Below are 24,989 nucleotides of genomic sequence, written 5' to 3' on the forward strand. Positions count from 1 at the left end.
GTTGTAGCAATTTGCATATGTTTCACAGCAGCCTTGCATCAAGACAACACGAGAATGATAGAACGGTTTGGAAAGGATTTGGACAGCCCCTCTTGGCTTTCACTGACACACACTGTCAGTGTGGATATCATTAACTTTGACTGCTGGCTGCTGTTTTTGACAGCTCGTGTACCCGGAGCGCGATAAATTACAATAAACAAAGAACTGGAAATGGACTGGATATTACATAGCTCATACACATCCATCAAAAACGTCTTGATTGGCTCTGATACAGACCCTGCAGAGAGACAAGATCGCAAATGGTTTTTGCTGATTTTTGGAGGGGAAAAGTGAGCAGGATATGAAAATTAGAGTCATCGTTGACAGGCCTCTGACATGGCCAAGTGGTGTGTCTACAGGGTGGCTGATGGTGTCTCCATATTTACTTTGCATGCCATGCTGACCTTAACCCATTCAAAGCATCCTTAAATGGTAATTCTGGTATTTTAAATCCGGGCCCTATATTAACATGTTTAGGTGTGTAAATGATTCGTACTTACCAAAAGTTTTGCATCTGGTCCAGTAGATCGCCTCAGTTGGCAGCCACGACACAATTACAGTGTAATCCTTTGGGCAACTACGCCCATCAGAGTTATGTCCAGTAAAAGTGCTTGTTTTTACCAATGACAGGATGAGGTTGCTAAGTGTCTGACAACATCTGGGAAATGATTCCTGAGGATATAGACCGTTTTGTTAGATACCTAATACTGTACGATCATCGAGAAGTCTTGTTCTATAATCTTGCGAGAGGTGAATCGCTGCAGAAATACTTGTGTCGAAACGTGAGTCAATGAGTTGGAGAGAGGAGTTTGCAGTTAACTTAAAGGGACTTTCAGCAAGAACTTATTTCCAAAGGCATGGCTGAATTTTCAAATGATTTTGAAAATTTAGATGAGGCAACAGCTGTAACCATTCAACCTTGGGAGAATTTAGAGCTTTTGATTTTGTTTTTCTTGTAACATAACAGATCTTACTTTTCAACAAAAAGGTGTAACGTCATAGGATTAGCTTCAATATTGTGTCAGACTCTTTGAATAACAACCTCAGCCTGTCAGTGGCAAAAATGAGAATTTTTACTGGACATAACTCGTCCATGATGGTCATAGTCGCCCTAAAGGACTACATAGCAGCCGGGTCTTGACTGCAACTGAGGTGATCTACTGGACTGATTCGAGAACTCTTAGTAATGAATCGTTCGAACACCCAAACATGTAAATATAGGGCCCAGGTTTACTTCAGCCCTGTCCATCCTCCTTTCTGGTCTTTTGGGTACCAACTTTCTCCCCCCAGTCTCTTGCTTTTGTGGTGGCTGACCTTGCAGCTACCTGCCCAGCTTGGGGTGCAAGCAGGCCCATGTTGGACGTCATTCCGCTGTGGCAGCCGCTGCCAAAATCAGCACAGCGGCACTGGAAGAAACATCGAGACAGGATCCAGAGGCAGGCCTGGGCCTGGATCACTTTACGCTGAAGATAATGTTCTTTTAGCAAGGGGTCTCCTTCCAGGGGGTGAATGCTCGCTGTTATGTGTTCCCATCCAGCTTTACTGTGATTTATTTGTGCATTTTCAGACAGGAATGTGCTACAAAGACAGGATATTCATTACAGCACCCCAAGAAAAGCCCAATACCTCCTTAAGTCCCCAGCCCAGACAGTCTAGGGGTCCTGAGAGCAGGACACAGTATGGACGATGCTGTCACTATGTATTACAAGTCCCACTCACATTACAGTGTTGTACGTAAAGTTTCTACATGTGAGGAAGATCATAAGAGACTTCCCTCTCTTCTGATGTCCATCTCCTGTGTATCACCTCAGAGTGCAAAGGTGTGGGCCGATCTGAGGGGGAGGCTAAAGTGACGGGGGAGGAAATGGTGTGAGGAAGAAATGAGAGAGGAGGACATTGACAGGAGGAGGAGGATGGTTAAAAGACAGGGATGAAGGCTGTTGTCAGCTTAGAGTTTCCCTCTTGGGACTCTGGTGGGAGGAACACAGGAAGTGGAGCTCAGTGGAGGTCAATGGCCTCTTGACACGCCAGGACAGGAGACCAGCCATGTGTGTGTATATGTGTGTGCGTGCGTCCTGTCAATTTGATGGATGCCTCTTACTGATGTGGCTTATACATGTTACAATTACAGCATGCTGTATTCATCAACCACGCTGTAATTGATTTATTTGCTCAGCACTCGAGAGCAGTTCAAAAACTTGGCCGGTGGTGTTGTGTATGATGGTGTGATGATGGATGTTTCTGAAACACATGATGATAGCATGATGAGATCAACAATAAAACATGTTGTTGGAGGGCTGCCATTGTTTTATTACATGTTCTTTTGGAAGTCAGTATTGTTCATTTTTGATGTTGAGTATTTTTATGATTTGAGTTTTTGTCTTCTCAATGTGTTGCTAATTTTCTGCTGTTGCTGTGACTGGTGGGATTTTAAGAGATTTTTTTATAAGGAGTTCTGTCCGTAAGCTCATTGTGTGTTTTTTAAATCCCCAGTGAAAGCACATTTATACTACTTTATAAGAAGGCGCAACTAATTTGTACTTTTACACCCATTTGTCTCACAATACAGCCAAGAAACTATCAGAATCCCATCTTGCGGCAACTTGTTTGAAGATTACAAACCTTTATATCCAACATCCTGACCTCCAAAACTCCTTTCATGATCTTGGAATTTTCATCTTCACAAGTTAAACCTAGCCAGCTCCTACATCAGCTTCCTCCTCAAGGTGTGAAGGTGTTGCGCCCAGCCGCATGTAGAGCTCTTTAAGTGTTAGCGTATAATTGCGTGTGTGTGTGTATTCTTTTGAAAGTCGTGTGAGTATACATATGTGAAGGTGTTAGTGTGGCGAGCGTGAGCAGCTCCTCTCTGTTTATTTGCTCTGCCAGCCCACTTCCAGGACCTAGGCCTCAGGGGAAACATCAGAGCTCTGGCCTAACAGAGGAGGCTTTGACTGGGCGCACAGGAGGTCTGCACCGCTTCCACCGGCGTACAGGCTGACCTGCACTCCTCCTTCCCCTCTGTTATGCCTCACCTCTCCCCACTCGCCTCATCTTCCCATCATTTCTCCTGCCACTTTCCCATCCTGACCCCCTCTTTAAAAACAACTTTAACCCTTTGTCTTGCTCTTGTTTCCCTGCTGTCATCATTGCAAGATCATTGGAATATTTTGGTACAACCACTGGACATCTGAACAGATGCTATTGTAAATACCAACCACATCCACTGGCACCCTGCTGCCTTTGTTCTCACTGAGGGTTTTGTTTTCATTTTGGACATTCCACATAAGCTGAAGGAGACGGCTGACACCACTCACAACTGCAACAGAAAGCAACATTTTCCTCCTTTACCATCTCTTTCTCTCTTACTACAGCTCAATATTTTGAGACCACTCTAATGTCTGTATGTTAAGTATGGACCTGGAGTCAGGAGGTTATTAGCTTAGCTTAGCATAGAGGCTGGAAGCAGCATGAAACACCTAGGCAGTCTCTGTCCAAAGGTAGAATCTGTTGATTATCATGCTACATCTGTACACAAACAGAAATGTTAAGACAACAATTCAATTATTAGTTTTATGGTAAGTTGGCCAGGTGCAGTCACCTGGGGTCTTGTCACCACCATGAGGTTACCAGGCAAACAGAGACTCTCAACCTTTTAACTAGGCCAGCTGTTACTTCCTGCCTCAAGTTGTTATGCTAAGCTAAGCTAACCATGTCCCAATTAACCAACAATAATGAACGACTGCTTTAAAAGCCAATCACACCCTTAAATGCACAGCTTTTGCTTTGCAAAGCAAAAGTTATAAGTGAATTCACTATCACCAGGCTTATTAAAGCTGTTTGTGTGCGACAAGACCCCATTCCTGCCTCCTTCTTTCCATTATACATGAAACCTCAGAGACCACAGACCAGATTTCCAACCAAACCTGATGAGCGAGCATTATGAGCAACTTGCCACCTCATTGAGACTTTTTGTAAATTACCCCACATTGTTACTTCATGCCTGATTTCTCGGGAACCACTGACCAGACTTAATGACACATAGGCAGATGATTCATTTTCACACTTCATGCCAAACATCTAAATTGGCTCATAAGTGCTCTGGTTTTAGGTCAGGACAAGATGTATTTGTAAGTGTTCTGCCATTAAGGAGATGGGAACATTTATGGGGCAACATGTTTACAAGCAGCTGACTTTCATTTGATTCAGAAACACTATAGGAAGGATTTCATGGTTGTGGTGAGCTTGTCCTGATGAATGTCTCAGGGCTGACAGAGCTGCTTTTTGTGACAGACACATGTGATTGGTTCTGTCCAAGTCTACAGGGATATAGAGATTTGGTATACCACTGTACCTGACAGCAAAAGCAGTCGGAGAACATATTCAGGAGATTCACAGGCGAGCTCCAGTTATATTTCTATTCAGAGAAATGGGAGTAAATGCTATAAATGTTTTCAAAAACAAAATGTAAATTAGGCTAGTGTTCATCAGCATGACTGAAGAGAATCAGAGTATTTCTGACTAACCAGAAAACACACTTTTATTACAGTTTCACAATTTTACAGATTAAATTTTAAGGTCTGTCACAATTGTAATGTTGTAAGCCAAAAGGAATTTGACTTACTGACCCACTCATTCCAGATGCTAATGCCTCGTGCACACATTGCGAAAGTATCTGGGAAGCTGCAGTAAACATTGCAATATCACTATTTGCGGGACCAATGTGTTTCCATCATTAGTCACTGAATGAATTTTTGGCATAAAATATTGGCATGAAAATACGTCCTGTGGCAGAACAGAATGTATCACGTCAGTATGTGTGAGTGACAGAGAGAAGCTGTCAAAAATAACACTTATTAGTACTTGGACCCTTGAATAATGCTTTTTCATTTAAGTAAATAGCAATAAAACACACTTTAGCTGAAGGAATTGTGCAGGAGATAGTGACTGATGGTCCGATACAGAGATAAGGGAACAGGGAGGAGGGTAAACGGTGACCCACGGGAGATGGGTAAGCGGAAGATAAGGGTGAGTGAGAGCAGCTAAGCAGTGAGGTCATGCTAACGACAGATCCCTCATAACGATGTGTCTGGTTGAGTTTTCATGCCAGACAGGAAAGCTGTTTTAAAGGAGGACTTTTCACTAAAAATCCCACCAGAGACTTTAACTGAGGCTCAAAATAATGGCCTGATAAGACCAAGAAGGTCTTCCAAAGTCCTCAAAATGGCTTTGTGTCTGCCCTGATGTTGGAAACCCCTGGAGGTATTGGAGATTTATAACCGACCTCAGTTGTGACTCCCCAGCTATTACACTCCACACCTCTACTCTAAACTATTCTCCCTTTTAATCTTGTTACACAAGACAAAGCTTCATGCATACGAGAACGTGCACCCGCTGGGCTTGTCGACTTCAAACAATACTGCAACTACAATGTCGTTCCAGTCTGTTATCAATTGGCCAGTGATTTGTTTTGTTGAAGTATTGACAGTGACAGCGCAGCCTTAAAAACGCTGCAAAGAGCTAATCCAGAGCAGATTGTACACAAAAATAGAGAAAAAAAAAACAGTCATCATGCTTGTCCAGAGGGCCGTTCAGGTGCACACTAATCAGAAAAAGATGGAAGATGAAGTTTTTTGGGGGGTCCGACTCTGGTCTGCAGCTCTACGAAGACAATTATATCCCCATTAAACACAGGAAGCGTTACTCAAAGGCCTCGTAAAGGTTTTCTCTGAGAAAATGAAGATGGAGGACAGCGTTAAGTGCTTCTCAGTGTAATGAAACAGCAAAGCTCAGAACAGTATAGCTTCGCTGAAAGAATCTTGTGTCAACTCCAAGTGTGAGAAAAATGAACAGGTTACTGTTCCCACAGCTTGGGGTTTGTTGATCACTGTCCAAAGTACACAGAGAGAAAACGCCAAAGGGAGAAAAGAGAGTGATAGTTTGAATAGGATGCCCCTGTGGACTTCTGGATGCAGTGCAAACAATCCGTGAGCGGATCGTGTTCGGTCCGAATGTGTTGCCCTCATAAAAAAAGTCTACTATTTGTTTCCTCTTGGTTTGAGCAGAGATTCAAGCATTTTAATGTTTTCAACTCATGAGCTTATGGCAAAAAAATACTGTTACAACACATTCTCATTCTCAGGTCATCAAACAACGACAAAGTTCGGTCAGGACGATAAAATCCGAATTCCACTTTTTTTCCAATCAACCATGTCACACACCTCAACACACATGTGTGAATCAGCTCTGACATCAGCAATTTACTTCAGTGTTTCCCACACATTCATTTATTTGTGGTGATCCGCCACAGTATCAACATTGGCCACCACATATTGATTTTCTATTTTTGGAGCTGCACGTGCCGTTCTCACTCACTCAAGACATCGCACCCGTCAGTGAATAGCATGATGTTATATACTCAGATACAGTGGCTTGCTGTGTGGTTTCTAGTCCGCTGGTAAAACCAACAAAGAAGAGGAGCAGGAGTATGACTTGACGGGAACTTCCTCTGCAAAGAAGACGGCTGGCCTCATTGTCGAGATCAAGCCCCCAGGAAGAGCGCCAGGCCTTGAAGACAGTTTTCGTAGTGGCCAAAGGCTTGGTTTTTTAGCCTAACCACCCCCGCAAAATTGTTTTACTGTGGAAAGTTTGGATTTTGGAAAGTCGAGAAGAGTTGCACCATTAAATTATTTCATCCCCATTCAAGTTAGCCGGGCGCTAAACTGGAAGCTAGCTGGCTCGGTCGGCAGAAGTCTGGAGTGTGATGCTCTATGACTGCTGCACCTACTGCACAGAAAGAAGACATAAAGAAATAGACTAGGAGAGAAGAGAAGAGGTGACGAACTGCCCATGGACACATCATGTTCACTTAGAACTTCCTCAGCTGTGGTTGTTTTAAGTAGAAGTTAACCCAAACAGAAGGGGTCAGCTTTTTCTTGTTGTTTCATGTGAAGGCACCTGCAGGCTGCAAGGCTCAGACTGCAGCTTGTTCTTACGCTGTGTTACAATGTTCAGGCGACACTGTCCAGAATGCAAAGATGGGTGGAATTGATCTTGTGTCTCCTGAAGAGTCTGCGTTGCGTCCGCATACTTGCGTGGACCGTTTCTGCCCTTCATCAACACTGACTTTTGGATTCACACGCAGAAGACATGAACTGTGGTCTCCTGGGTAAAAGTCCAAGTTGTACCCATTCATCCACTCCGACTTCCCTCATACTACTACTTTATCACTCTGTATATGACGTCTACAACTTGCTCTGAGTATCGAATATTTCATATAGGCTCTTAAAGTTACCTTGTGCGTCTGTGTGTGACGTCAGGGGGCCTGACATAATGTGTTTGACGACCTGGGAATGAAAGCCTGGTGTTAATGATGACGACTGAGCTGCAGACAGAGCTGTCAGTACCTCAAGAAAATCCTCTGGATGATAAACAGTAGACTACTGGTAGAGGGAATGTAATCACCAGAACACACACACACGCACATACACATATGCAATATGAGTATACCATATATGCACCCACATATGTTTACAGTTTATCAAATATTTTCTGACTCAGTGCCACCAGACATCTACAAAGTAAGAGCCCAATCCAAACCCTGCGTACACATCCACTCTTCTGCACACATTTACAAGCGTAAAGGATGATCTCATTTATGTGCACCTGTGCAAACACACGCATACAGACACACAAAGTATCAAATGTAGTGATATTCCATCCAGACATCTACAGCATATAAAAAGATGCACACACACACACTGATGCAGGCATCTGGTCCTTGTTACCTGCACCAAAATCAAGTCACTTCATTTGATACTTCAGTCAGAGGTTTCCTGCTGATATAATATAGTGATATTGATATAACAGGCTTCAGCAACTTATTTCACTGTTTATTGTTTGTCCATTTTTTGTATTGAAAGGATCACTGCAAGACAAGCATCTGGTGATGAAATGTACAAACAGCACATTTTTTGAATGGGAAAAGAAAAATATAAAGTGAGAAAACCAGCCCACATGCAGTAGGATGTTTTTTCAGCTACAGCAGCCATATAAGAGCTGGTTTTATGGCTTGTAAGAGGGGGACCTCTGACTGCAGATCCCAGCTGGCCCTGAACGTTTAGCTCTGCAGCGTATAGTACGAGCCACACACCAACATACACACAGAAGAGGGAACATGTGGACATGCACACACACACATGCTTCTCATCACCTGCTAGAAAGCAGCCCTCTGTCTTTACCACCAGATACAGATGAATAGCACTTCAATGATGTGATACATTCTGCCTGTTTGTCTCTGCATCTGTCTCTCAGTAACAGTTTGCACTCCATTTAACTGCCATAAATAGCTGACCAGTATGGACACACTTAAACTCAACTGAACAAAATAAAGCTTGCACATAAGTTTTTTGTCTTTGAGGGCGAGACAGGCAGAATTTTACTATGTTGTCCACCATTTAAAGGTTCGTTCATCTCGACTAATGTTGCTAACGTTAGCTTTAATAGCTCGCTCTCCATCTGCATTCAGAACTTATTTGGATGGATTTATCTTCTGACGCGGTTTGTGTTCTCTTTGTGTTGCAATGTTGTAGTTAGGCTATCGTTATAATGTTGCTAACGTAACACTGTGTTAGGACCGGCAAAAAAAGAAAAACAGAAAACAGAAAGCCTTATTCATTAAAATGTTTTGACATCACGGTAGGAATAGCAGTGGTAATAAAATTAATGGTGGTTGAAGTTCATCTATCTGCGTCAGTTTTCGGGATCCTGTTATTGTGCATGCTAGCTGACTGTCACTCAGTCACGGCTGTTACTGGACACTTGGGATGTGTCCCTACTCACTCTGTATTTACTATGTAAGTGTGAGTTTTATTTTCTACAGGCTGTAGTGCCCTCACAAGTTCACACAAACCAAACCAAACCAAAACCCTTATACACTGCTCTCTGCTAACAGTCTCACAATGAAATGCTCCACATTTATACTTTATGATGACCATTTACTGCTCAATATAAAGAAAACTACTATCTATCATAAAGGTAGTACTTAATGAGTGAACAAGGGAGTGATTTTGGAAATAACCTTAACAGAACAAAGTCAATAATGTTCTTAGTAACACCTGTGGGTGTCCCTACTATGACAAATTAAAACGTCTGCTGTAAAAAAAGGCCAATGGGAAATAGTGTAGTATTGGCGAGTCTTGCTATGCAAGAAATTGTCACAGTACACCAAAGAGTGAAATTAATTGTTATTTACAGTGTTGTATTGGTGAGAATTTGAGCACTAGTAACACTTGACACAAATGTCAATCACTCCTTGTGATTAGGGATGTTGGTTTTGTTGAATTTTGCTCATGACAGGCCAACACCTTGTTTAATTTCAATGGCACCACATTAGCCCTTTGAGTCCCTCGCCCTCTACCACACTGACTCGCAGCATATCGGTCTCATTCAGCATAACTGGGTGACGGCCTCGGTCCAGCATGCATTATACATTTTAACCCTTTTTTTTTTACATGATCCTTGCCTGTTCTTAAAGGGGTACGGCATAGTGCTAGCATTACTGATAAACTGAACAGTAGCATGACACAAGTAACATCTGACTTTGTTGCTTTTCTGGAGGAACTGTTCCCACACTGAGCCTCCTTTAGCGTACTTTATTTATTTTTTTGTGGCTCAAACTGCTAGCTTGTGTAGCTGTTAGCCGAATGTGTGTTTTTACGCAAATGAACAAAGACCAACTTACATAACCGGTCAAAAATATCCTCATTGGTGGTAAATCAATTTATGGTTAACCGTTGGCATCCCGACTAGTGATGCTAACTCTTTCTGAACTAAATAGAACTCAAATAGACATTTTGCACAGCAGACATTTTATTGTCTCATAGCAGGAAAAACATACTGTAGGTGTAACTAATGCAGTCTAATTACTGAAAAGCTCCATTCATTCATTATTCCAGGTCACTTGAACTGAACACAAATTGAATGCAGCCATCGTTAATGTTATTAGCAACACCTGTGCTTCTCCTGCTGTGCCTATAGTCGGCTGTAAGTCAATTGTTGTGAAGTTCTCTCTCTGATGTCTCAGTCTGAGTGTTGCCCTCTGATCTGATCTCCCATGGTGAGTTCAGGCACTGTTGGAGAGGAGAAGTCCCCGTTCCTGTTGTATCAGACTATAAACGAGGCAGCTAGTTAGACTAAACAACATTGTTACACATGAGGAAAGCAGGTGCTCTGTATGCTTCAAACTACTTGACCAGGAAACATTCCTGCTACGTGCAAATATACTAAAGTATTTATAAAAATACTGATGTTTCTGATTCAAAATGGAAAATAAAGATGATGATGGAGGATATGAGAGGAATAGAAGACAGAAACACACAAAGAGTGAGGTTGAGTAAGTAAAAACTAGGGGAAAAAATAATAAAGATGAAAGTGGAGCAGAGTAAAAATGAGAAAAACTAAAGAGACTATATGGAAGCAAAGAATTTGATAGGGAATACAAGAGGTGAAAGAAAGTGAATGTAAAGTTGATGTCTGCTGAGCGGAGCTGCTGAAGGTCTGAGTCACTGACAGTGAGCCTCAGTCAGCATCCAACCACATGTCCTCAGCTAGGTGGGAAGCCAATTACAGGAGAGAGAGAAAAACACTCAGCAGCTTTCCTTCCTGCTCTGATTTCCCCTCTTTGCTCTCTGTAAAGACCTTTACGTGGTTTTCCAGGCAAATCCCCCACCGAGGAGAGCGCTCGACCTGCCAGGGTGCAGCTTTATTTCGTTTGGATCGAAAAATACCTCCACTTCCAGAGCCCCCCTCTCTGTTACTATACTTTCTTTCCTTTTGCCACCTACCTGTGGTTTTCCCTGCTGTGCAAATTTTGGGGAATTTTTGGATGATCTTTTTGCATTATTATCCTCACTACGCTGACTCTTTGTAGCCCCAGGAGCTGAGAGATTGGATTGAAAAGAATTTAGGTTTGTTCTGTACTCAAGATTAAAATATATTTATTTTTATAGTACTTCTAGGTGAGACAGACATTGAACGTGATCGTGGTTCATATTTCATCAGCACTGCCTTGTTCTGCAGTTTTTTTCAGCCTTCACAATGAGAAACAATATGGCGGCCACTCCTTGTTCACAGAGCATACAACATGCACAGTGTTTCCATTTATGAGTGACATGCATTGTATTACTGTTGAGAGTGAAGAATCCCTAACAGCATCATTCTACAGTATGTTTCTCCTTATTCACTGGGACAGTGTGTCTCATATCTTTATATCTTTATCTGCCTTGCTTACTCTGTATGTGTCTTGTTAGTCTCAGTGACTGTCATGTCAGTGTTTGGTCAGCTGGAAAGCTCATTACCGCAGTTTATTTTATATCTAATCTGCCGCTTTTCTGAACTGCTGGTGGCTCTTTTGTTTATGCTCTGACAGTCCTGCTTTTAGACGGCTGTTTTGGAAAGTTCTTCTATCACACTCACTGACAAGTTTGATACAAAGTGATGCATCATTGCTACGAACACTGAGCTTTCACAAGGATGTGCATGTGTGTAAGTAGCCTTTGAAGTATGTGCAAAGGCCATGTAGGATGAGAGTTAAGGTGAGAGCCCAGTCTAATGTCCTACATCTGAAAGGAAGGAAAGGAGATGAGAGGTAGTATGACATAATGCTACTTTATCTTAAGTCCTGCATTGAAGGTGTCAAAGAGCAAAGTTCACAGACACCTTCACACATGCAACACTACACAAGCTTAGATCTTAGCCAACAGCTGTCAGTATGTTAATCAATCATCCCAGTCAATCAGTTCATTTGCAAATTGGTCAGTCAGACGTTCACTCATCAGAACATCATTCACCCTGTAACAGACTCTGTGTCTCCCATCTCAGTGTTATCCCAAAGGTTTAACTGCTGAAACATGACACACACTCTCAGAGGGACCGTGACACCAGAGATGCTCCCCCAAGCCCATCCAAGAACATCATGGTCCCAAAAGGTGCTTTGGGTCAGACTTTCAGGTCGAATACTGACCCAAAGCAACGGTATTTGACAACTTAGAAAGGAGATTCAACAGTCAACTATCTTTCTCTAGAATTGCCTCCAGAATAAAGAGTTTCCTGTCACACTTGTTGCCCTAAAACGATCAGCCATGATCATTTCTGACAAACTCAAGGACAGGGTCAGTTTCTCAACTCTAATCTTGCCGACCTTCTCTGGCTATCGCGAAACTCTCACAGTTCTGCAAGTTCAGTAATTACACCCTCATCAAAACAACAGAGCCAAGCTTGTTGTTTGTTTCATTTGACCTGACCTCAATCTTAACTTTAAAACTCAGGCTACTAGGCAGCGGCCTGGCTTCTGTCTCTCCAGAGCAACAGAGAATCGGAGTCCAGAAAGTAAGACAGCAGCTGTAGAGCGGAGATGGAGTCCAGGCCAAAGGTCAGGTCTCATTAATGACCACTTTAAATGTTTCTAGGTGACACACAGGGCAACTGTGGGGGGGTTGTGCATGGACTAAGGTGCTTATAGAGCACTTTCAGAGTTTTCATACATGTAAACAAGGTCTTTAACATTCCCACCTCATCCCTTCACTGACCAAAACATAAAGAAAACAAAAGAAACATGCTGTACTTTTGTTTGGCAGGAAGTACATTTCATCCTTTAAACATACACTGTGGCATGACCTTCAAAACCACTGGTATCCACTTTGTAACAGGCCTTCGTGTCTGAAACCAAATGTGATTACATGAGCTGGAATGGCTGGCTGTATACGAAGCAAACACTTTTGGCTCTTTAGTGAAGGAAGGGAACAAGTGATGTGTACAGATCAGCAAACAAATAGCTAACCTTCAATCAACCTTTTTAGGGAGTCACACAGCCGACATAAAACACAAAGCAAAGTCCTAAGCTGTGGGCACGCACTGTGGTTTATTTGGCAGAACAAGCAAATCACGACCATGCAGTTCAACAACTGACACCAGCAAATATATGAAGTCACTGAGGTAAGCCAGCAACAATGTTCACTGACAAAAAGTAAACAAAAACAAATTTGAAGCTCATGTGTTCTTTGTGAAATCAAGCTGTTATGTTAATGTATTGAGTCAGACTTCGTTGGTTATAGAACTCGAAATGACTCAACAAGAAAAACAGTCTACAGCGATGTTTAGAGCTCTGTGAGGCATTAAAAAATGCTGGTACAGCCCAAGCCCCCAGGACGCACTGTGGCCCAAAAATCATTTTTCCCATTAGCTTACGTTGTGAAAGAAGCCTCTGTACGTTTTTTTTAGCGTTAAAACCCCTGTGAAATGACTCGTTTAGCTGTCAGAATTTGATCCATTCGGTCCAATAAAATTTGGAAAGTCTAGAATTTTAATTATTTTATCCCTATTCAAGTTAGCCGGGCGCTAAACTGGAAGTTAGCTGGCTCAGTCGGCAGAAGTCTCTAGTGTGCACACTCTGTGAGCCCCACAAAATGGAGATATCTGGGTATTTTCATATCCAGAAGGAAAGCTTTTTGGGCTTCAAGCGCCACTGTGCAGCTTAGGAATGAACAAGGCTCTGCCTCTAACACTGTATTCGGGTCTCATTAAACATCGATGGTACAGCTTTGCAAGCTAGCTAAAAGCTAACATGGACACCCCACCAAAGTCAGAAGGATCATAGATTTACAGTATATAGGACTAAATACTGAAGGCAAAAATGCCACCTATTCAGCCCAGTGAGAATTGCTCGCCTGGCACATACGCCAAAAAGTTTTCTAGCTTCCAGGTTTACTTCTGGGTTATGCGGCCCATTGAATTGAGAGCTGAATTCATGCCCCTTCCAGTGGACCTCATGGGACCTTATTTCGGAAGAAATTTGTACAGCAGTCAATGGAGAAAGACAAATACATTTTGATTCCATTTGAATTGTGCCATGAATTACAGACATATGAATCAAAAAGGTACATTTTTAAGTCAATAAAGTTGCTGTTTGTTATAAATATACATTAAATATATACATCTAGTTAAAGATCAGTGAACTCCCACATATGCCACCAACATGGCTGCCACCTTGGCACAGAAACAGTATCTGGTCATGTTGACAGCTGCAGTTTTGAGAAAGGAGCGTTAGTCAGCTCTGCAAGCAAGCTACCATATGGGACAGACTCTACGATGTTTGAGTTACGGGTTTTGGTGACCGTTCAACGAGACTGAATCACTAATGTGACTGTTGGGTGTGTATTCTTTATTTACCACGTATTTTCACAGTCTTATATTTCATTAGTTTTATCACAAACGCGACTCCATCAAGTCTCAAAATTATCTTTTAAACTGACAAACACCATGTGTGTGATTCATGGCACAATTCAAGCAGGTTTTCTTTCTCTGTCACCATCACTACCATACATATTTTTTCCAAAATAAGGTCCCATTTTGGTCCACCGGACTTTTGGCTCTGTATACATTCTCTTTAGATGTTGTGAAGACATGACAGATTTTTAAATAGCTTGTCTTGGCTCAAGGAAAGTTTTACCAAGATAAAACATCCATAGATCAAAAATCCATTTTAGAAAGAGTTAGAATTGACCGTGTTTGCAGTTCAAGTGTTAGCGCCCTCATGTCCAGGTCTATAATACATTCATGATTTTGTCATCTGGGGGCCATGACAGGTTTTGGACTGACTGACTGACAGGCATTGTACTTACCGTACAATGCCCTCTCCCATAATGCAGCATGTCAAAAATGAGGATCCAATTTGTAGAATTTTCTTTGTTCCTTTGTTTGTTTTTATAATTCATATTAAAATCTGGTACATCTACATTTAAATCTGGTACATTTAAAATGTTGTAAAGCTGACACATACATAACTATAGGAATACTTGTTTGGTGGAGCTTGTTGGGGGCGACACACAGTCAGGGAGTAGAGGTTTGCCTGAGAAGACCACTTTATTTGCAGAGAAAGTTGGATTATTCTGGTTGAATTGTGGTTTGGCTTGAGACGATGGTGCTAAACTGGATTGCTTAATGTGGAAACAATTGCAAACATTCTTCCAATTTGACCATTTATTGCATAAACACTCAAAGGAGTTGGGGAAAATTAAAAATCTTGAGAATGAAGCAGCGATTACTTAATTTTGAGTAAATTCCTGGAGGGAATGAAAGAGTTTTTAAACCACACGGCCACATGGATGGAAAAAAAACTTTTATCCACATTCAACCAGGAAACACAGGGGGAAAAAACTTGGACAGAACAATAGTTTATATAATGGATTTTCAGCTTACATGTGAATCGCTTTAAAGGGTGGAAATGAAAGAGTACACATGTCAAACGCTATTTTGGCAACACAAAGAGGAAAAGGAATGCAGCTACAGTATATCTGATACGGACATAATCCACACATGAGATATATGTCGGCTTTAAAGGAAGTGTTCCTGCTGTCTGACCAACAGTCAGCACGCGATCACATGTTCACAGGAGTAAACCCTGCATAAGTCATGACAGGAAGAGGTTGCGGTTAAAATCTAAGGTTGACTTAAACTAAACCTCACATTACTAAAATTTGCATTATGTCTTTGTCCAGTAGGCATACATACAGTGGGCTCAAAAGATCAAACTGTCAGCAATGAAGAGCCGTGATGCTGGTAGAGATGCAGTGAGGTCAAGCACAGCTGTATGTGTTTACTCGGCAAGTGAGTGAGTGAATACCTCATTTGTAACAGATGAATAGTGAATTAGAAAGCAAAAATGTATGGAGGCAGCCAACAGCTTAATGATATCAGAAACCCCCGCAAAGATGCTTCAGAGGTGAAAACACAGCCAAAATGACAGACTCCTGCGTGAGTCAGCCTGGAGATATTTCTGGAAGCAAAGTCAAGAAACACTGATTGTAAGCATTCCTTTTTTTTCTAACCTTTTTTTTTTTTAATTTCTCAAATACAGCCCAAGTTGGACAGTTTTCATCCGACCACATGCTCTACATTTTTGTTGTGCTATGTGTTTTGGGGAAAAGCAAGAAAAGGAAAGTAAAATGGGAGAAGAGGGAATAATATGGACACATGATCCTGATTCAATAACTGTCTGCACTAGGAAGACAAATCTTTATTGGTCACATACAATCATACCGAGGATAAACTAATGAGGGGGACTGACAGAAGAACTGTACATGTGTACATGTATCATAGTGCAGGAAACCAGAGCTCCCAGAGGAAACCCACGGGGACACCATGCAAACTCCCTCACTCTACCTGGACCCTCCTCTGATGTGTGACTGGCATGTCATTAGTCTGTTAGATTAGATTAGACAGGACGCGCAGGACCATTACAGATGGAACATGAAAAATTGGAGGATTTTTCACCACAGAACCTCCACGGAGATTATTCCTATCGACAAGGAACACATTTTTGCGTCTGACATTTTGAATTTAATTTTTTTTGCTTCTAACTAAATCATCCACACCATCCTGCTCTCGAATAAACGAACCCAGCAACATAAAAAGCAGGATTTGCTTCAAAACTCAAGTTCAAGTATGGATCATTACCGATTTCAAACTTGGAACCTGTAAGTTTTGTCATTTTCTGTCTATTGTAGCACACTGGAGCAATGTTAGAGTATTTATTAAGGGTCAGTTAAGAAAAACTGTGTGAACATCAAGCCTCATTTGAAGTCGTGAGCAGTCGGCTACGTTTGGGAAATGGTTTTATTTCTTTCCGTGGAAGTTAACGTTTCAAAGCAGCTCAGCTGGTTACACATAAGCTCCTTCTGCTCTGTGATCCTCACCAGTGTGTGTCTGTTGCTGCTGTATTTAAATGTACTTGATAAACAAGTTTACTGATTACATTGATTATTGCACTAACTTACATAAATACATTTCAAGTTTTCTGCCAAATAAATGCTGCTGAGATGCCTAATCTTACCTCCTATCTAACTCTGAGGATGAATCACTGTACATTTACTAATTAACCTACATTATCAGGCAGGATACTCCTCACAAAACACATGTAAGCCTATAGACCTAATTTCTGTTCCTATTTGAAGCTAATGAACACCATATGTTTACCAATAGAGTGAAAACAGATTGTTTTTGTAATAAAACCATCACTGCAAAAAAAAATTGCCCAGTTAAGATGGATTCCAACAGTGGCTGTCACTCATCAGTCGATACAAGTTGACCTCAAACCAACATTTAAGTCTTTATGACATCCCACATGAAATTTGGAATAAATGTGTAACTTGGACACTGAAAATTCAAACTTGACATAGTTTGACAGTGGTACACTAAAGTAGTGAGCACTTAAGATTCTGCTGATCTCTGAGTGAGTCCTCCAGTTTGATGACTCATTCAGGTGCTGGAAACCATAATTTTTGTTCTGATGTAAATGATACTTAGCTCCTGCCAATTCTCATTTTTGTTTCTCCGACAGTATAAAACACAAGTATGTTCTCTGGAGAAAGAATCAGTGAACGTCATAGAAATTATTAATATACTCTGCCCTCTGTGGGATGATATAGCAAAAGATAATCAGTGCTTATGAACTTATAGGACATGGAATACAAAACTATAATGATCCCACAGGGAGAGATGGATCACTCAACTAAACTAGCATGAAGTAGCATGAAGTATGGAAGCAATAAAACCAATCATGACTCCATGACATCTATCATCATCTCTTACTTAGTCTGCGTAAGAGCCTGGGCTCACATACTGTAGCGTGATATTATGGGTGTTATCTACTGCAGTAATGAGCCTTACTCATTTAAACCAGAACAACATGCCAATCAAGTGAAGGGATGGTTTATAGTCCAGTGGAGCCCATCAGTGCTGTCAGAGTCCACAGCTGAGAGTGTTTAGAGTGAGCGGGCTCAGAAAGCAGAAAATGAACTCTCATGATCATAAACTTGCTGTAACAGCCAGCACAGACGACACAGAGACAATTCATACAGACTCATACATAAACATGCAAGCTCATACACTGATTCTGGGTATGAACCATGTATATTTGGCTTGGCATGGCTGAAATCTGACCTCCAGCAAAGATAAAATAAGAACACGTAACGGCCAGGACAATAGAAATGTAGAAATCGATCTGACTCACCCTCATCGCTGTGAAAACCACAGTGGAGACCTGCAGCCAACAAGGCCTGTGTTTAGATGGTTTGAGCAGCGAGGGTTTACGTCTACACAACACCGCAAAGCCCTCTGAGACAGAGATATTTCTTTACATTTTACACATTTACCAAACAACAACACCGACTGAGAGCAGAAGAAGAAGACGACCGAGCCAGCCAAGTGCAAGAAGTTGAAAAAGTCCAAGAGCCCTGACATCAGGCTGGACAACTTCCTATTTGCACAAATACATCATCAAAGTAACTGTTCAATATTTCTTAAATATCACTGTTAGACTTTTCTTAAACATCAAATGATCCTTTACATAAAAACTCCTACCTTGTGTTGAGTGCTGCTATAATTTAAGTACCATAAGTACCATAATTTGCTTCACTGTTATGATAGCAACTAAGCCCACTTTCTTTGGGAAGGTGTGAATTTTTCCAAATTCTTAACATGTCATCTCCAATCAAAACTCTACAAATATAACTTTTTCCCAGATTATTTGAATATGAGAGTAGAGCCAGATGAAGAAATAAGAGAAGAAAACCATAATTTACTGGAAAAGGTCCAGCCTGTCTGGACACAACTGAGCTGTGTGGGTGCAGATTAGACTGACCAGGTCCGGGTCAAATACAGTTTAAAAACTTAAATTGTTCAATCATAGTTTGGCAAACATAACTGGGCACGGCAGGCCTGTCAAGATTGTGATTTCTCCACATGTAGTAAAAACAAAGGGCCTCTCCAACACCAAAAACATGGGAGCAAAAGTGAGATCAATTGATTAAACAGCGTGTTATATAATCTAAAATAAGGTGCAATTGTTAGCATGGCCAGCTAACTATTTTACTACAGCAGTAACCAAGTAGTACTTCCAAGGCCAAAGAACATAGTTTACTAACTGCAATAGTTTGAGGAGTTAGTTACATTAGAGACATAAGACGCATACACCATGAGTTCAGAGTTTAATGGGAACGTTAGCAGCTCTGTTCTACTCTTTATTCGATTTGGGAAATTTTACTCTTTAGCCAACGTTATCCGAAATAGCGTCACATTTGCCAAACACTTTGGTAAGTCCTCTTCCTAAAAGCTTTTCCTCTGTAAGAAGCCAAACATGGTTACGTTCAAATGTAATAACAGTCTGGTGTTTTTCCTTGTATTGCTTAAAAGCCTGACTAACGACCTCTAATGCTGTTTCTTTAGCATTTTCAACAAACTCATGAAGCTAACGTTGCCATGGAAGTACGCCATCAACAGTTGTCATTTCAGCCAGCAAAATCAACCGACATGAAATGAGAAGCCTGCTTTTGTCTACTTCTGCCTGTAATCAGAATCCATTGTTTTAGAGGTTACTGAGGATTTAGGGAGGTATACCTTATCACCTCAACTATCGTCCATGTTAGCTTGTTGGTTGGTTTGTTAGTCAGATTTCACAAAAACTACTGAACAGTTACAAAACTTGGATAGAGGACGGTTCTCGGCCCAGGATAGACCCCATTAACTTTTGATGCTGATGACAGATCCAGGAATTTTTCTCACTGTCTTTAACATTGTGAGATAGGGATAATGCAGGATCTTGATAATAAAAAAATATTTAAAAATACACTTGGCATATGTAGATGGCTGATATCTATGAGTGAGTACAATTTGATGCGGATCCAAATAAAAATCAAGTGTATTTAAATATATTTTAATTGATATTAGATGAGGCTTAAGTGAATTAGAGGGAGTTGTCGGGCCTTGGAGGAGGTATGCACTCTACTGAATGCCAATATAGTTATCATTGTAGACTTCTTAAATACCACGCAGTGCAAAGCTTGTCAGGTATAGCAACAGGAACTACGGGGACTGGGGTGTACAGACAGTCTCACTATTACTTTGTGAGGCAGCTGCTTTGCAAGATCACACAAGAATCCATCTTAGCAGCCATCCAGTTAGGGTCTTGGGATCAAACCAAAGTTATTTTTGAAGGACCCAATAGGGAACTTCTGGCAGCTTCAGGAGTGGTTTAGGTGTGACGACAGCGAGAAGCAACTGCGTGTTCCAAAAAAGCAATGTCTGCTCCTAAAGTGCCTAGCGTATCTGCTATAACATCAGTTAGCACCTGCCACATACTTTTTAAAGGTGCCTGGCCTTTTCCGAATAGTTTCCAAGGTCGACCTCTCTGATGGTTCCTTGTAACAAAAACATCTGGTTAGTGTCAGTAAACCTCTTTAGTGAAACTGGCCTCAGATCTACAGCAAGAGCTACAATTCAAACTTCAGTCCTCTAAAAAGATGGAAATATGTGGTAGCTGCTTCAACAGCCCCGTCTGGACAACATAATGCTCTCATTCAAACTGGACTGAAAGCAATATTTATGCACAGACACAATGGATCAATCTGGTCGCCCTTGAAGTGATTTGCAAAATCGATTTGATCCAGGTCTGTGCTGAACCGCCCTGAGAAACATAGCAAGGAAAATACAACCTCATCTAATCCACCTCCTCCAGCACCACACATCTCATGTAGAGCCAGAAATTAAACGCGACGCAGAGCCTGTTACAGTCTAACCTTGACAGTAAACAGATCAGATGGTCTGGCCTCACACAAGACCTGGTGCCTCATTTATTAAAGGATCTTCTTACGCCAGCAACCAAATCCGAGCCAAAGTTTGGCTTCGGAAGAAAGTTATCTAAACGTCAAAATGAGGGATTTACATTGATTTTCTCCCATTGTGTATGATGTATCATGAGCTAAAAGTCTTACAACCTGCCATAATGTCTGCAGTGCATTCATTTGTTTCCTTCAACCTATGGTTCAAGATGCTCATACGATATAATATCAAAGACTATATTTTCAGGAATTAGACCTCTGGAGACTGTATGTAATAGAGAAAAAAGAGCAAAGGGAGCCAATTTCATCTAGAAATATTTCATACCTTTCAAAAACTGACCCATATCCCCCTCTTGTATCATCTTCGTTGTATTTGTCCTGGTTTAAATGATTAAAAAAAATCCTTCTCTTTTCACTGATGATTAAATAGTTCAACCACATTTGGTGTTTGTAATCATTATAAGGAGTCCGTTGTGCCTCGCTTCCTCCAAATTGCTGCAGTGCAATAAAAATAACTAATCCCATCCTCTCCTGTCAGACTACTTCTACATTTTAGGTTATGATGCAGGCCTCCCTGAGGGGGATGCCTTCCCTATTTTTTTTAGCTCTGGACGAGAGAGAGAGAAAGTTCAAGTTCCAATTCTGTTCTGCTGTCACAGAGCCAGGCTGGTGGAGTCCAGCTCAGTGCACAAGGTAAGTATAAATGTCTCATCTTGACTCCTTAAAGGGTAGCTGCTGTCGGTTGACAAATGACGACACTTACAAACTGCGTCCTCGGTGGAGATCATCATTCAGTCTCTGAGTGATGATCTTCAGGAAATGATTATTTTTCTGTCCCAAGTGGATATATAGTTTCCAAAAAAGGGGGATGTACTGTGTGGAGTTCTGGAAATGACACGGCAGGGTGGTTTAGTGGTAACAGAAACTGCTCCACAGCCACAGAAAGATTCTGTCCTCCCTACAGGCATCAGCAGCCGCTTGTTCTGTCAGAGTGTCCTTGAGCAAAACACTGTTCTGGGAAAGACTGAACACCAGAATCTAAATGTTTAATGTAGAGTAACCCAGTGGACATGTCTGGGAATCTTACCTGAAGCAAGTGCTGTTCTTCCCCCCAGCTCTGACACAGGGATACTCCACGGTCATGATCTTATTATCTGGACACTCGGTTCTGAGAAAAGAAAGTCACATAGAAACAGCGATTGACTGGCACTTTTCACACTGTTATCCAGCTGTTATGTAGACCCTCATGAAACAGAAAGAGGGAGGGGGATATAATGAACAAAGATCCAAGGCTGGACATATGAGGGGACATTGCAGCCCATGGTCAGCACCTTAACCTTACAGATATATGCACACGTTTTCTTTTCACCTAATTGCAGACAAAATCAAGTCTTTGTAGACGAATGAACATATTATCATGCCTACTTTTAATACACTGGCCCTCTGGCAGAAGCAGAAATACAATGCTTTTGAAAATATACACATTTACTGTGCAAAAAAAAAAGAAAACTACATAATTAATGGTAAACTTCATGTGCGCATAATTAAAGCATCATATTATCTGCCTGTCATATAGGCAGTAATGTTCATGTCCGACTGATGCATTTATTTCATTTTAAAGCCTTTCATGACCGATTCAGATGACGTGTTGATATTATCATCGATAGTTATACATGACATTAAACTAGAATCTGAGTGATGCTGGAGTTCTGAGGCTGATATACATATTTGAGAGATTAAAAAGCCAGATAAATATATAAATGGCTGAAATTCTTTGTATTTTTTTAACAGGAAGCACATCAGAGCTGAAATGATTAGTTGATTCATCGGTTAGTCATACAGCAAAAACAATATTTTCATAATTGATTATCTGTTCTAAGCTAACTTTTTGATTAGCAAACATGCCAAACATTCTGTTGTTCCTTCTCCAACGTGACGATCTGCTGCTTTTCTATATTTTATGTGTATTAAAACTAAATAGTGTAAAATAACTTCACCTTGGCCCAAATTATGACAAAATTATTTATTTTTTTACTTTTTTGACATTTTATGGGGAAAATGATCAATGAATTAATAATGTATTAATCATTGATAATCTGCAGAAACTTAAATAATCATTAGTTGCAGCTCTGAAGCAGATAACATGAACAAAACTGTGACCAAAATATAGTGAGCAGGACGACTAGCAGTTGACAAATTTGACAAAACATGCTCTCTGAGGAATCGAGACACGGTTACTGAATGACGTAAATCATTCCCTCTTCATTTCTTGACTGTGTTATTTATCAGATGACATATATGCCAATACCGATATATCTGTGAAAAGCTTAAATGACCAATATATAGGCCAGGTTGATTTACTGGCCTAGCTTATAGTTTATAACTTGTTTTAAAATGGGGGAAAAAACTACTTAAAAATAAAACAATGGCTCCATCTACTGTAGCCCGCCCAGCGTAATCCAAGTCTGTCTGGACGGATTATGCCAGACGAGCAGTATGCAGGCATTTAATGTTTGTTCTTTACCTCATGTTTTAAAGAAGTCCCCGTCTACTTCAGTAGTTAAGAGAGAATGGTACAACACTGTTTTGCTGTGAAGCTCCAGAAATGTTTTGTGGACTAATAAAACTTCACCTGACTTTCCATCAGCATGTGGGTGAGTAGCTGGTTACTGAATTTACATTTCTGGCTGAACTTTTCCTTTAAATATACATTTTGAATTTCAAGATGTAACCCCAAATAACAAGATATGTGCTGTAAAAGGTTTCTGATTTTATTCATTTAGTCTTACTGCCATGGACAATGTTGGTATTACAGTGAGGTCACTGAAGGAGAACCAATCAATCTCAGTATGGATATTTATATCCAATTTTAACAGAATCTGGTGAGTTTTCATTGAACCTTTTAAAACATAAATCTGAGGGGATATGTTTCCTTTTGATTTTAGTGTAGAGAATGTACATCAAAATAACGTTATTGGGTTTATTATGTGAGGTTAAACCTGCTGCTCAGAGGACTCCTCTCCTCCACAGAATATTCGGTACATGTGCTCCGCTCACATCCCCTCCTCACCTCCTGACCTACTGTCTCCGGTCACCTTAATAGCATCTGTCATGTTATGTCTGAGCACTAGTAACATTTGGCTCCCTGCACCGCGACCGATCCTAACCATTTGGAGTTTCCCTTCGCCTTTTGCATTTCCTTGAAAATCACATTAGATTAGACGCGCTACAGCGGTTCATCCAGGGGTCTCCTGTTTGACAGCCCGCTCACACGTAAAGAGTAGAAACCAATAAAACTTAGACTAAACTACATTATCGCGTTTGGCACTGTGCGCTCATCTGACAGAGAAGTTTTGTTTTGAGTTTTAAAGCTAAAACTAAACTTTAATGCTTAAACTAAATAGTTATGTGAGGTGAATGGATGTTGCCAAGATGTTCACAGAGCTTCAGAGTCGCATTAACCTTTAATGATCACCAGTAAGCAGTTATTCACAGGATGTGGTTCAAGATGGAAAACTTATAAATGAATGTTTTGTTTAGGCTTTACACGGAGTCCTGCGTCAGGATAAAAAACGACATTTGGAATCGCTTCATCCCTCGTTAAACTCATTATGGATGAGGCTGGCGTAGCGTCATCAGCACACTGCGGTTCATTCACAAAAGATCAGGGTATCCTCTGATCAAGACCATGAGACTCACCTCGAGGTGTCCACGGCGAGCGTCGCCCTGATAGAGCTGGCACCAGATTCCCACAGCAAGACAACACAGATAGCGCCAAATGGTAAAAGAGTCGCACCATAAAGTTGACCCATGTCCCCTCTGCGCTCCGGGACAGATGATCCGTTCAAGTGAAAACGCCTTCACATCAGCAAGACGCCGATGGTTTCATCTGTCAGTTACCCGCGCGGGCAGTCGTATCAAAATATCAGAAATCCTTGTCAAGTATCCCGCAGAGGTGACGCACATGGAGCCTGTGGGATAAAAAGTGGTGCGCTGTGCGTCCGGAGCCCCGTCCCAACTTTACGCACTGAGGCAGAGACCCCTTGGAGAGCTACTGAAGGGTTTACAGCCCAGTGTGTTCTCACTAATCCCTCTGGATTTACATTCCTGCCGTTAGAGACGAGTAGCTAGGTTTACACCCACAGCCAGAGGCGGTGATGACATGACAACAACAACAACAACAACAACAACAACAGCTACTACTACTACTACAAACAACAACAGCCACAATAATAATAACAATAATGATAATAATGGTAATAATAATAATAATAATAATAA

General features: G+C 41.2%; 1 protein-coding gene across 1 annotated transcript in view; it reads right to left on the reverse strand.

The window, feature by feature from the left end:
* LOC140995102 (collagen and calcium-binding EGF domain-containing protein 1-like) overlaps nucleotides 1-24,748 on the reverse strand; it is a 40,131-nt gene extending 15,383 nt beyond the window's left edge. Inside the window, exons 1-2 of the mRNA XM_073465020.1 lie at nucleotides 24,408-24,748; nucleotides 21,796-21,876 (exon numbers count right to left, since the gene is read on the reverse strand). Of these exons, the coding sequence (XP_073321121.1) occupies nucleotides 21,796-21,876; nucleotides 24,408-24,520 (194 nt within the window). The 5' untranslated portion in view covers nucleotides 24,521-24,748. The remainder of the gene's footprint in view (nucleotides 1-21,795; nucleotides 21,877-24,407) is intronic.
* Between the last annotated feature and the right edge of the window lie 241 nt (nucleotides 24,749-24,989).

Source organism: Pagrus major, chromosome 4 (genome assembly GCF_040436345.1).
Source record: "Pagrus major chromosome 4, Pma_NU_1.0".
Classification (NCBI taxonomy): Eukaryota; Metazoa; Chordata; class Actinopteri; order Spariformes; family Sparidae; genus Pagrus; species Pagrus major.